Genomic DNA, 13,801 nt, shown 5'->3' with positions numbered 1-13,801 from the left:
ACAAATAATAAAGTTCCATAACTTCAGTTGGGAACAAAGACCAAACCTTATCTCCCCAAGGCAATTTCTCATCCAATAGGTGTGCTATATAGGTGTGTATAACCCTTTCTCCTGTCTGTTACTCCCTCTTTCAGCACAAGAACCAGAGGGGGATTCAATGGAGCCTGGATACCTGCATTGAGACCCTCACCCTGCACCCTGAGTCTCAACTCTGTGTTTTTCAAGCCTTTCCCTGTTTTTTTGTATTAAACAAAACATTAAGCTTTCCCAATGGTGTGGTTTTCGTTTTGTGAAAAAGTGCAAATGCAGTGTTTTATATATAATTACCTCACATATTTGTTTGCTGTTGGTCGTGAAATTCTTCCTGCTGACTTGAGCCAGCCATTTTTTCCTGCTCTCTGTCAGTGGGGAAGCTGTACATTTGTACTCCTTTCTCGGAGCAATTTGAGCATCCCCAGGCAGCACAGCAAACCATGGTGGCGACTAAGAGGCAGCACAGCAAACCAGGACAACACGGAGGAAAAGGCACAGACAAACTGCATGATATGCTTTTCAATGTTTATTGAATTCCATGTATTTGCAATGGATGTTCCTAAAACAACACATTTAACATCATCATCATCATCATCATCCTGCTGCTGCTGCTGCTGCTGCTGCTGCTGCTGCTGCTGCTGCTGCTGCTGCTGCTGCTGCTGCTGCTGCTGCTGCTGCTAGTCCTTTGATAGTCACCTGTCGGTCTCCTGTCCTTTCTGAAAGCCATAAAGATGACATTAGTCATTTAGATAACTTGTGTCCTTAATTAGCATGGGATTACTGAAACTACCATGAATTTAAGAAAATGGTAGAAATGAATCTAATCTGAATTTTGAAGCATTCCTTTAGATCCCCTCCCTCTAAATATATCAATAAACATTAGAAAGTGATGCTCCTGACTACCACACAAGTTTAAGAAGATAATATTGGTTTGAAAGAATTCAAAGCTATAAATAAACAGCAACAGGCTCTTTAACCAAGGCACTGTTAGCCTAACATGTGAACTAGTTGTTCACACTAATCCTAATATTATCACTTAATATTAGCAAATTCAATTTTATTTTTTAAAACATATTGATGTAAATACATACACATATCGATTTGTTGTATAAATATTGCACCTTTATTCACTAATAATTAGCAAAAATCGTAGTTCTATCTCCTGTTATCAATGCATTCACATTGCCCGCCATGAACTTCCGGGGAACGATCCTCGTCTACATGAACCACGTGGCGATAACCGTTTTTGGACTTCCGCTGTCGTAACTCTTCTATCTATATGGCGCTGGAGACGAGGCGAGCCGGCTGGCGGGGAGGAGCCAGCAGAGGATATATATAGCAGCACCGGACGAGAGATTCCCCCTCTTCTCTTGCTCATGAGAGCCAGATCATAGCTGTTTTCTGCCTGAACAATATTCTGTCTGTAACACTACCGCGCCTTTTTTAATTAAAATATCCCATTTGAATCTTCTCAGAGACTCCATTTAGTCTCATTTTAAAGCTTCTCTCCTGGACGCGAGAATAAAGAACATATTTAACAATTGGTGTTTCCCTGACGTGATCCTCGCACAACCGGGAGAGACTATAGCAGGCTGCTCGCTGGACCCGCTGGCATCCGTTAAACACACAGAGAGCTCAAATCAACTAGGTAAGGAGAAATCTGTTATATCGAATTCTTCAATAGTTTATGTAGGACAATGTTAGTTCTGTGTGTTTGACGGTGGCCAGCGGATCCTGAAAATAGCTGTGCAATTTAAGTTAAAACAAGCCTAAATTGATAATCATTGGTATCTTACCACATGGCGTTGCTTTGTTACAGGCAGGGTGAGTTACATTTATTTTGTTCTATTTAACCCTGCATGCTATTCGTTTCTCTGTTATTACATGTCGGCCAGAGGCCAATCACTTAAATAGGTGTCTTTTGTTGCATTTTAAGTTAATGTGAATGATTTTAGGCCATTAAGCAGTCGGGACTGCTTGAGGCAAAGACACAGCCAAAGTTTGAAGCTAAGGTTATTGGAGTGAGTGTTTTGTGTTAACAACAGTGTAAGGCTGTTTTAAAAAAGTCCTTTTTCAAGGAAAAGGCCTGAGGAGTTTGAAGCTTTCAGTGGTTACTTTTTTCTGTTTTCAAAAAGACATTTCGTGTGGATTACGACGAGAAGTGCGACATTCGTGCGTTAGATAGACGATATTCTTCTGATTGTGTTTGGATAGCGTCCAATTTTGTCCCATAACAGCGTGTTTAAACAGAAGGGATGACCATACTGGCTCTTAAAGTCAAAACATTTATGTACATGGGTAGAGGGCTATGACATAAGGGTATAAGGCCCATTTATCATTGTAAACTAAATAGAAATGTTATTTTAAACTACAGTGTTGTGTGTTGAATTTACTAGACAAAATATCACCCCACCATTATTTAAACTCCACTGTGAGAGCCACGAGGTGTTTTTTCAAATACCTTTGTTCTTCAAGTCAAAGGTTGCTAAACCAGTTGCCATCTTGTCTTGACCTCATGTTCACAGTGAACCACACGGCAGTCGCCATTTCATGAAATGCTAATTGAAGTACTCTGTTTGCTTTAACACACTGAGGCTAGGCATTCCATCTAGTAAAGAACCATACTTCTTGTTAGAGTTAAAACTATTGGAAGTACTTCTGCTGGTAAAAGTGTTTAAAGGCGGTTTTGTGAATATTCTTGTTTGCAAATGTGTTTTGGCGGTTATGTGCTGTGTTGTTTAACCATAGTGTAATGTTCTTCCTATTTTAAAGATATTTTTTAAGGAGAATAAGTTTCTCCTTGTTAAAAACAAGTCAGTTTTGCAACAGCTATTCCCTAGTGGATTAAGATGGAAATTAAAATAGCGCACTCTGGTGGTAGTACAGAATTATTACACAAATAGAAGAAACACCATAACATTGTGAAGTATAATTTTAAGTGTTATAAATAAACACATGCTTGATCGCCAAGGTAGAATTGCAAGTGGTTTCTAATTATAAGAGAAGAAACTTTACGTAATACTTTTTCAAACACCAATTTATTGAAACTAACACAAGTAGTGACATTAGCATAATTTCATACATTTCGGTATGCACTGTACACATGAGATTTGGATTTGAACCATATTCATATTTCAAAGTCAAAACCATACACGGTACAACTTTATTTTAACATTTCATATTTTAATTTTGCATATTTTTTATATATTAATTAACTTTATTAATATTTTACCTAAAACTTTTAAAAAATCTATAATTAAAAAAAATAAATAATAACTAATAAAACCTTGAGCAAATAAAAAAAAAAAAAAAAAAAAGATTTAAAGTTCGGACGAACAGCAAACGAAGGTGCTAGTCAGAAGATTAGTGCTTCATCTTTGATAAGTTAATAAATAATTAGAGAACATGTCACCAAAACAAACTAAGTTGAGACTAGATGCAGAGCCAGGCTCAACAGCAGATATCAAGGGAAGGATAAAAATCAGATCAGATGCTATAACAGTTCCAAATCTTAGACAAAAGACATGGAACCACATGGAGAAACTGTTGGAACAATGGCAAACAAGAGGACTGTATCCAGCTGATGATCAACCAGCACCAACGGAAGCCCATAGAAAAGCAGTAATTGACCATTAAAATAGAGAATACCTGCGAGAACAACAAGCATGGATCAAAGCCGGACAACCCCCTTGGTATGGACCTGCTAAAAGCGCTATAAACAGAGCTGAAAAAAGAAAATCTAGAGTTACAAGTCTGGTACTCCATCTAAAATATGTCAGCCAAGAATCAACGAACAGCATGTATGTGGCTCAAGGAGCAGAGCTCACAGCAAAGGAAGATAAGAAAGAAAAGACAGAAGAAGCTCCAGTAATCCAACCTTCAAAGCTCCTTCCAAGCCTGACAGATGCGCCTCCTCCCTACATGACAGAAGAATACAGTTTCTTTCAACCCCCAATACAAGCTCCAACTCTAGCTGTTTTAGGAGGAGTATTGGAGTTGGACGGTCTCCCCACAGCTACACGTGTCAAAGGCTTGGAGTATGAGGTAAGACTCCTATCTGGTCAGCTCAATAGAAGATTGGAAGAACTAGGCAGAAGAATGGAAGAGGAGCTCAACAGAAAGATGGAAGAGGAGCTCAACAGAAAGATGGAAGAACTCAGCAAAAGTATAGAAGCACAACTCAAGAGAAGAGAAGGCGAAGGTTCTCCAGACAGCACAACCGTAACTGAAGCTGGAAGACTCAAGAACTGCTCAACACTCACGCTACCGGTGATAGCGGCTGGAGAAGGAGGATTGAAATACCAATCATGGACTCACAGAGACATGGAAGCATTAGCGGCAAAACTACCTCCACTTACACAAGGAGGTCAGAAGTGGGTGAATGATCTGGAGAAATACACAGTCCAAGACCACCTGTGTTTGGGAGACATGAGGGCACTGCTTGGACGGATAGAAGGAAGACTAGAGGCAAGAGCAGTGGATTCCAAGGCCAAATGTACCAACTCTCCAGATTACATTTTCTTCAACAAAGTCAGGTCGAGGTATTGGGCTGCCATTCGTCAAATCTACCCAACAACACGTAGTTTACATGCCCTCAACAGCCTGAGAAAAGAACCGGGGGAAGACATGTATGCCTTCCTGAAGAGATGTGAAGGAGTGTGGGAGGACTGCACTGGAGAACGACATGACGTTTCACCGTCTGTCGTAATGCTGTGGAAGAACGCGGTCATTAAGGCCCTTCCCCAATCAGTGCAGGCAAGCCTGGGAGATGTGGTGGCATTAGATGCTATACCCATTGAAGAATGGAGACAACATCTCATTTACCACGATATGAAATACCAAGCAACCCAGAGGGAAAAAGACGAAGAAATTAAAACATTACAACTAAGACTCTTGAAGATACAAATAGCTGAGAAAGATACCGAAGCTAATAAAAACAAGAAAGCGGCAAGGCAAATGACAGCTACATCAGAGAAGGCAGGGCAGATTCCTCCAACAATTCAAGCTCAGGAAGAACCAGAGAATGCAGGGCAGACATCTCAAACAGTTGAATCTCAGATAGTGCCAGAGAATCAGATGGAGAACCAACAACCAGGAGGTTTCCGAGGAGGCAGAGGCAGAGGAAAAGTTATCCGGTTCGAGGGATGCTACATATGCAATCAGCTGGGCCATTGGGCTAGAGATTGTCCACAACAACAAATGAAATACCCACCACATGCACCAAACAACGGCCCACCATGCAGTTTCCATGATGACGACGGAGGCAGGGGGTCCCAGAGATGTCAAAGACGTACAGGATTTCCAAACATGAACCAAATGCCACTGACAGCCTGGTATCAACCACAACAATGAGGAAGCTTAGAGGACCAGACCATCAGGTTATGCATCTTCAGCACTAGAGTATTTTGAAATCCAGCTACATAGAGCCACATATGTTACCACAGGAGGGAGAGGTTGAATGTTATTTAAAAGATAGTGAGTAGAATATTGCATTTACACATAAAGCATCCACAGAGTAGTAGAAGATTAAGACATAGTAGAACATTTAGCAGACTATTTTTGTAATTATTAGAAGGAAAATACATTACGAGTGATGTTGTTCCCCCACACAGAAAACTATTGTGTCCACACAACTAGTGAGGTTAAGAAGACGGGCTTCCACCCAAAATATGCAAGGGGCGGCGAGACACCTGACGTGAAGCTGTCCAGACCTGAAAACCGAAACTCGATTCTGCTGTGGTGAAGTCTGGCTACAAAGGGAGGTGTTCCAATAGGGTCGCTTGTCTCAAACCAGTGAAGAAGTCAACAAGAACCCAGCTGAACTAGAGTGATTGTTAGCGGGAGAACTGTGACGGAGCGACAGAGACTGGCCCAACATTTTCCAGCCAGTACATAGATAGACCCTGTCAGAAGACCGGGGCTGTGTTTAAAGGGGAACTTCATTTATTCTTTGCCAGAAGTGCAGTTTTTAATCAAACAATTATGTGATTTATGGAGTCAGATTAAATTTCTCATAAACACAATTTTTTAATCGGTCTGAAGTATCTGTTTTAAGGCATGAGGCGCAGATTAAATAACATAACACTGATTAAGAGCTTGGATGAAGAAGTTGTAGGGTTTTTACAACAGTTTCAAGAATCAGTCTTTATTCATTTATTCTTGAGTAATTTTACTGATTTATAGTGTAGTGCGTAAGGCAATATCTCATTTGAGTGAGGGGCACCAGCCCTTCATGCAGGTCACTCTCTGTGAGAATAGTTCATATTTTCCCTCCAGTTTGGAGAGAGATTATTTTATCATATGTTAGTTCAGCAGTGTCAACCATCCTCTGATCCTAGAATTATTGAGACGCATTAGCGACACCAGGGGTATTGTTTTTCGCAGCAACGATGATGCATAATACCATGACAAAAGCCATTATTGAAACAAGTAAACTATTTTTTGTGCTAATGGCAGATTTTTTTGTGAATATGCATTTATACCATCAGAAAACCATACATCATACGATATTTTTGTACCCCTTGTGGGTACACGGAGAAGTTATATTTATTTAATGCAACGTTATGGGTTTACATGTCCTGTTCAAAATAGGGTAATCATTGCAATATTAATTGAATATTTTATGCTCAAAGGAGGGAGTGTCATGATTATACAGATATGTTGATTTCAGTGACGTTGTAGTTAATAAATAATAACATGTAGTCAACAATAGGTCTCATAACAACAAGAGGTATGCCGAAGCTTGGGCCTTCTCAAAGGAGGGAGTGGTCCAGTTTTAGATATTAGACAAATAGAAGTGGATGAATATGTCAGAACTCTGAGTAATATTATGCAAGTTTTGTCTACACAGGCTAGGAAAACTACAGAGATACCAGACGAGACACCAGAAGAGACTCCTGTTCGGCCAGGTGATTGGGTGAGGGTGAAAGTTCACAAAAGACAGTGGGCTCATCCCCGGTGGACGGAAGCGTGAAAAGTTGTAACAAACTTCAAACGCGCTCCGGTTTAAAGGTAAAGAAAAAGGAGCAAATTGACACCACCTCACACATTGTCACCCTTCACTGGCGACTTCCAGAACATTATTGGGAGTAAGGACTGATTTGGCAGAGCTGGAACAAAACAATAAATAGAAATAAGATAAAGATAGAAAAAGCTCAAAAGACAAATTGTCTATAGATTTTTATAGATTGTACATTAACGTGAAAACCTATTTTTTGTTTTACATCTGAAAAAGAGTCCAATTTTTGTATATGTTGTTTTTGTACTCATTATTTAAATTAATAAATAGATGATGATAAAATAGAGATGATGACAAGAACAAAGCCAAACCAATTATGGGGTCCCCTAAGGATAAGAGTCAGAATAGCATTGTTGATTGTGCTCATTACACTTGGCACCTTGTTGGTTGGATGGGGAGTACAATATCAACTAAAACATGGAACCATTAGTTCACTCATAGAGAATGCCCACATCACTAACAAGACTCCAGCTGTGTTTCAGAGACTTTCACTTATCCCCAGAGCCAAAAGATCAGCTGAGCAACAACAGGAGGAGTTAGAAATACTCGTTCCCAAAGATGAGGCGGTTATAATCAAGATGATTCACCCCCCCCTATATGCAGTTCTTGTATCAAATGATGAGATGGGTTTAAGTGATCGGGATATGTAAGTGATGGGGATTTACAGATTAGGGGAATCTCTAAATACACTGGATCCATGTTTTAGTCTTTACCAGAAACACCCCCTGTTAAGCTATGAACAACCGACCGGTGACCTGAGCACAATTATTGAAAATGATTGTTAGACACAGGCTACTAACCCACAAGTACAGCTTTGTATGTACAAACTCTATGAACAAGATTCCCCAGCAGGTAGTGGCGACATTGCAGATATGTCCAGTCACAAAATTTACTAAGGTTCTAAATAACAGTGGGATTAAAGTGATGGAGAAAATATGGAGACGTTCTTTTATAGTGTGTGAAATATGTGGTGCTTGAAGCCAGTAGGTATTTAAATGTATAGAAGAAAATGGGTTCCTGAAAGAGTTAATTAGAGTAAACATGTTACAGTGGGTGAAAGCAATGTTTAGGGATATGGTAAAATTATTAGTAGACATGAATTGTGTTTAGATGACATTTAACAACTAAGATGGATAGTAAGATTAGGAAAATAGAGTGGAAAAGGTTGGATTTATTTTACCTCGGTGTGTTAGAATTTAACTATACGTAATAACTCCCGAGATCTCTCTCTCTCACTATCTATCCGCCTGTCAGACCACTACGACCCCATCGTCCAAGCAGACAAAAGACCTCACCACGGAAGACTCCTCCTCCTCCATCGAACAGACAGAGAAGCAGAGCTGAACCATCTCCACCTGAGGCATCCAGAACTACAGGTGACATAAAAAGGCACACTCTCATCGGTCCCCCACAGCAGTGGTTCTCAAAGTGGGGTCCGCGACCCCCCCGGGGGTCCGTGGCACTCTGCCAGGGGGTCCGTGAAAAGTTTTCAGATTCATTAATTTAAATTATCATGGTATCATTTTTTTTCACAAAAGGCTTCATAGTTCAACAAATAATATTTTATTTTTTAATCTAAAATAGTTGATAGATTACGTTCTAATCTAACAAATCTATACATTTAAAAATCAAGCGCGTCACCCGTTACCATGGAAACAACAATAACTGGTACGTCAGTCAGAGAGCGCCACTGCTAGCATCATAGAGATATAACACGGCTAGCATACTACAAAGATGGAAAGATTTTTTAAACGACCGTCTACGGCTACAAATGAAGTAAATGAAAAACCAAAGTAAGGAAATACGCTGAGGAGTAGGCTATCTCCAATATGGATTTATTGAAGTGGAAGGGAAACCGAAATGTCTGATATGCCTGCGGTCTCTTGCCAATGAGGCGATGAAGCCTGCCAAATTGAAGAGGCACCTCGAGACCAAGCATCCAGGTTATGTAAAAAAAGAGGAAGGGCGAGGACTACCGCCAGTAACAACAACGGATGGTTAATGTTACGTCTGTTTCTGCTAAAGAGCAGACGAAGAATTTAGGACATGTCTGCTGATATCAAATCACAACTGCTGGAAAAACTGAGAGGGTCTAAATTCGCGGTTCAATTGGATGAGTCCACTGATGTGTCCGGCTCTGCGCAGCTCATCGCACTGGCGCGAGAGGAGAGGGGGAGAGACGCAGAAGTGAGACTGACTGAGATTACTTTGAGCAACATGCATGGGAATAAGTTACAATATAATACATTTCTCGCTATTCAGATGATCTGCTGCCTGGTGCTGCTGTTGCGCAATGTGCAGTAGTGTCCTCTTTTCGCACCATGACATTATCAGTTATGAATTTGTTTTTCACTGCTTGAGAAAATGGACTTGTGGCTGAGAGCGTGTGAAAAATGTCAATTGTGTGAGAGTTGGCAGCCCTGTGAACTCTCTTGACATTATTATGTATGAAACTGCCAATCAGATTTATTTACTTATTAATCGAAGGTGCCGGAACGCTGTTCTGGATCGTTCCAGCCCACTTTAACGTGTGTGTGTGTGTGTGTGTGTGTGTGTGTGTGGCTGTGTGTGTGTGGCTGTGTGTGTGTGTGTGTGTGGCTATGTGTGTGTGGCTATGTGTGTGTGTGTAACAGAAATGTCAGATACTGTATGTTGCATTTATTGATTTAGTTTGATATGTGTGTCTTCACTTGCAGAGAGAAGCAATCAGCTCCATGGACTGCCTTGCATCACTCCAATAGTGTACAGAGCTGGCTGCCATTACAAGTCATGGTTTGGGATTGTAGCAATGCAGTTGCAGTTGTTTTGCAATTTACTTGATATATGTTGCAATGCAGGCATGTGTTCAATTGTTTATAGCCTGCATTTATTTTGTGATTAGACTTTTATAAATCATTTAATTTTAACTAAGAGTGAAACACTTGATGTGTTATCTTTATGTGTGTGTGTGTGTGTGTGTGTGTGTGTGTGTGTGTGTGTGTGTGTGTGTTCTGAAATGCACTTCAAATGATCACTTTTCTCTTGATTTCCCTTTGATATTTTGTTTAGGTGCAGTGTTACTTGCAGCTAATTGATTGATTGTTTTATGGGTATTCTGTGTTGAGATGATGCAAATATTTTTTAATACATATCTAATATCTTTCTAATACATTGCTCTTGTGTTGTTCTTTCACATAACTAACACTATAGAAGTGTAAAAAATAGGCTACGTCAGATTATTCCAAGGGACATACATGTCAAGTCAAGTCCATTTTTATTTATATAGCCCAAAATCACAAATCAGAATTAGGGGGTCCTTGATGTATTCTCTATCTTGTAAGGGGTCCTTGGCTGAAACACAATTGAGAACCTCTGCCCCACAGGACATGAAGTTCCAAGCTGAACCACAAGATTTGGGCACAAGAGCAGAGTGTGGGACATGAGAGCGGAATACGCCCTCCATGCAACCAGTAGAGACTGTAAAGGAGGAGATGAAATGCAAAGCAGATGGGACACTGAAAAGAGTTGCAGCGGAAGGATCCAAGAGTGGATGGACTGAGGAGAAGGTGGACGGAGGAGAGGAAAGGACGGAGGAGTTGGCATGGTCCGGCAGAACGTGAGGGGGTCATAGCTTGACAACCAGAGGGGGAGAGAAGGAAAACGGGAGTGAGTGAGTTTACACATAAACACATTTATTCACCAACGAGAAATACGTAAAGAAAAATATTTATTAGCCATGAATTAATCAATTGGTGAATTTATAAAGAAAGAAAGAGAAAACTATTAAATAGCCCTAAAAACACACTGAGGGTAGAACATATTATTCAATCTTTTCATCATATGAACAAATTATTCTTTAAGAGTTTTTTATTCATGTGTGAATTTGGGGAAGATTTAATTTGTTACAGTATAGACCTACAGTTTAAAGGGATGGTTTTAGTAACCACTCTATAAAAGCAGACAAATCTTTATTTGTATGGAAAATGTTAAAGGTAGAGCTAGTACCAAGCCAAAGATAGTATTCCAATCTAGAGTATTGATTTCTCCATTGTAGCATGGTTATTACCTCAGGAGGGAAGATTAAGGTGGAAATAACATTTTTTTTTCGTCCAAGATGTAGAGTTTTAAAAAGACACTGGGCAAAGAGAGATTGCACATTTTAACTAAAAAAAAAACTAATATAATTGGGAGTAATACATGCAGGGCCTTGGATCACTCATTGTGATGGTGCATATTTTACAACAAATATCGTTCAGGGAGAAGGGGTCGCTCAACCCACCCTGCAGATGTTTTAAATCTTACTTGCAGCTTCAGAGGAAGCGCAGTTTTAAAAGACAAGCGCCACCAGCTCCTAAAGGTCATCCATTCACCAGATGACCTGACATTTAGAGATGTTATTTAAAGGAGAAACATATCTGCCATAAGTGTAAATTCCGGAATTGAACTTCAAACCATTAAACTTCTGTTTTAAAGTCCTTGTTAAAGGAGGGAGTAATTATCACATGCTCGGGCACCCAAGTTTCCACGCACTGTTAAAGGGGTTAGCATAGTTATTTAAGTAGACCATAATTGGAAATAAATTAGTATAATGCGTTATTGATATTCCACCGGTTCTCACACCATTTCAGGGACTTTATCACTGCATTAGAACAGACCACCCAAAGGTACTTAGTAGGAACTTTTAAGTGATGAAATTCTACAACTGTTGTAACTGACCAAAATCTTCTCCCAGAAATGACGGTCTAGAATGCCGTATCCCAGAGTAGAACGCACAACGGCCCCTTCTAGAGAACATATTACTTTCATACCTTAAATGGTATGAAAGGAGGGAGGGTACATTTCTCATGAGGAGACAGTTACAAATGCTAGCAGAACAAGACGACCAACCCCCGTATACAGATGTTGATGACAATGATGAGTTAGTTTAAATGATATGGATGTTCAGAGATGAGATTGATCAATGAATGTCCAGCCGATGTGATTCTTTAAATTATGAAATCATGTGAAGAAGTGAGCAAAATTAAAATGCTAAAATGGAGTGAATCCCTTTCAATTTACTTTACACTATTCCAAGATAGTATATTTTTATTATTCCAATTAATTTTACAATATTCTAAGATAGTCCATTTTATTTGACTTTATTATTTTATACTATTCTAATATGGTAGATTTCATGTTGTATAAATCATTGCTATTCTAAAATGGTTTGTTTCTTTTCACTTTGTAAAAACAAGTGCCTTAACACTGAGGGAGGAAGAAATGTTCTGATACCAAGCCATTGCTGCTATTTTGAAGAATGATATTGAATGCAAACACTAGAAGTTATACACAAGGGAAAACTTTTATGTTTGAGCACAGGCAAATAATTTATTTTGTATTTTTGTAAAGTTAAGCCTATTGAACCATTCCATTTTGATTGTATGTTTGTAACATGAGTTATGTGCTATGCAAAGTTCAGATGAAGAACTCATTGATTTCAGTATTAGATACACACCTTTTAGGTGTGTAAGGAGGGACTGTTAGAAATTTAAAATCAATGTTTTGATGGTATAATGTAGTTTAAACATACTGTCAAGTTAAATGCTCTTTTATACTGAAAAAACTGAAATTCTCGTGCACAACCAGCTAAGCTTTTATTCTCAAAATCCTTCATCTCCGGTTAGCATTTAGCATGTGGCTAATATAGGATTTCCTAAAGAGGTGAATTTAGTAGCGAAATGACATGGAGTGGTGCAAACCGAAGCCTACTGATTTAACACTACAACTATAGATGTCGAGATACTACCATGCTGAATATTAAATGAAAGTACAGTTTATTTGAATACAATATTGTTTACAGACGAGAGTAGCATGTGACAACATCCGGAATGACCGGAAACCAAACCAGCCGTGAAGTATTTTCTGTATATTTTAGAACAGGGGTTGGGAACCTCCGGCCCTGGGCCGTATACGGCCCGCGAGACCATTTGATACGGCCCTCGAGGTAATTTATAAACACACGCCATAAAATTAAGAAATCTAGACCGCAAAATAATTAAACAAGCGAGTGCCTGTTTTTCCTGGCCAAGGTCAGGGTCCTTGAACACAACACGAGCCTAACTTGTCATCACGTGGTATATGTCTCGTCTGACAGGGGTGCAGTTCTGACGGAGCGCACCAGAACGTCGCTCCGGACTTCCAAAAATTGCAGCACCCATAATAAGCCAAAGCAGTTTACAGTTGCTGAAGGTGTAAGGTAATATATATTGTCCTAAGTAATTGTATGTAGCCTGCTACAACTTTGTGATTGTTGTCTGAGTGTAAAATTGTTCTTAAAGTCCTAATTATCATATAAACATGTTCAAAGGAGTACACGTTACAAGGCCGTGCGGGGGGAGCTGCCAGACCCAGATGTCCTCAAAGTCAGCGAGGCATACAAGGACTTCTCAGCAGACATCGCACCACGAAAAAAAAAGGAATGGCTCACTACTCAACTCAACGACAAACACTCTTTCAGAGGATATGTTGGAAATGCACACATTATATATATTTTTTGCATCTACTTTCTGGATATTGTACATCTGTTCATCTGTTATATAAACTAGCATTACTTAAATATGCAGAGACTAATTGAAATGTTTAAATATCTATTTTCCCCCCCGATATAACATCAACATATGTTTTGTAAAAGTCTATTAAAGAGCATCTTGCAGGTGTTTTTTTTCCCTACATTTATGCTTAAACTTGCTTGAAAATTACAATTAAAAAAAGTGAATGTAGGATTTGATATGT

General features: G+C 39.4%; 1 protein-coding gene across 9 annotated transcripts; it reads left to right on the top strand.

Moving 5' to 3' along the window:
* The first annotated feature begins 629 nt into the window (after positions 1-629).
* On the top strand, positions 630-13,740 carry LOC307015209 (uncharacterized protein). 9 transcript variants are annotated; one of them, XM_079643699.1, is made up of 6 exons: positions 630-7,044; positions 8,306-8,427; positions 9,748-9,793; positions 10,414-10,696; positions 13,164-13,265; positions 13,377-13,740. In XM_079643699.1, exon 1 carries the CDS (start codon positions 3,832-3,834, stop codon positions 5,383-5,385), a length of 1,554 nt encoding a protein of 517 aa, XP_079499825.1. In that variant the 5' UTR covers positions 630-3,831; the 3' UTR covers positions 5,386-7,044; positions 8,306-8,427; positions 9,748-9,793; positions 10,414-10,696; positions 13,164-13,265; positions 13,377-13,740. The 9 variants fall into 9 exon arrangements, 8 of the variants coding, with proteins under 8 accessions (XP_079499825.1, XP_079499822.1, XP_079499821.1 ...); XM_079643696.1 differs by adding an exon at positions 12,945-13,013 and having other exon boundaries at positions 9,748-10,696; XM_079643695.1 differs by adding an exon at positions 12,870-13,013 and having other exon boundaries at positions 9,748-10,696.
* The last annotated feature ends 61 nt before the right edge of the window (positions 13,741-13,801 follow it).

The sequence above is a fragment of the Notothenia rossii genome (genome assembly GCF_949606895.1).
Source record: "Notothenia rossii genome assembly, chromosome: 8".
Taxonomy (NCBI): Eukaryota; Metazoa; Chordata; class Actinopteri; order Perciformes; family Nototheniidae; genus Notothenia; species Notothenia rossii.
Note: the sequence above shows the minus strand (reverse complement) of the source record. Positions and strands in the feature narration are given on the sequence as shown.

Excerpts from the sequence above, each read along its gene's own strand:
- LOC307015209 (XM_079643698.1), top strand. The coding sequence starts at position 3,832 with ATGTATGTGGCTCAAGGAGCAGAGCTCACAGCAAAGGAAGATAAGAAA.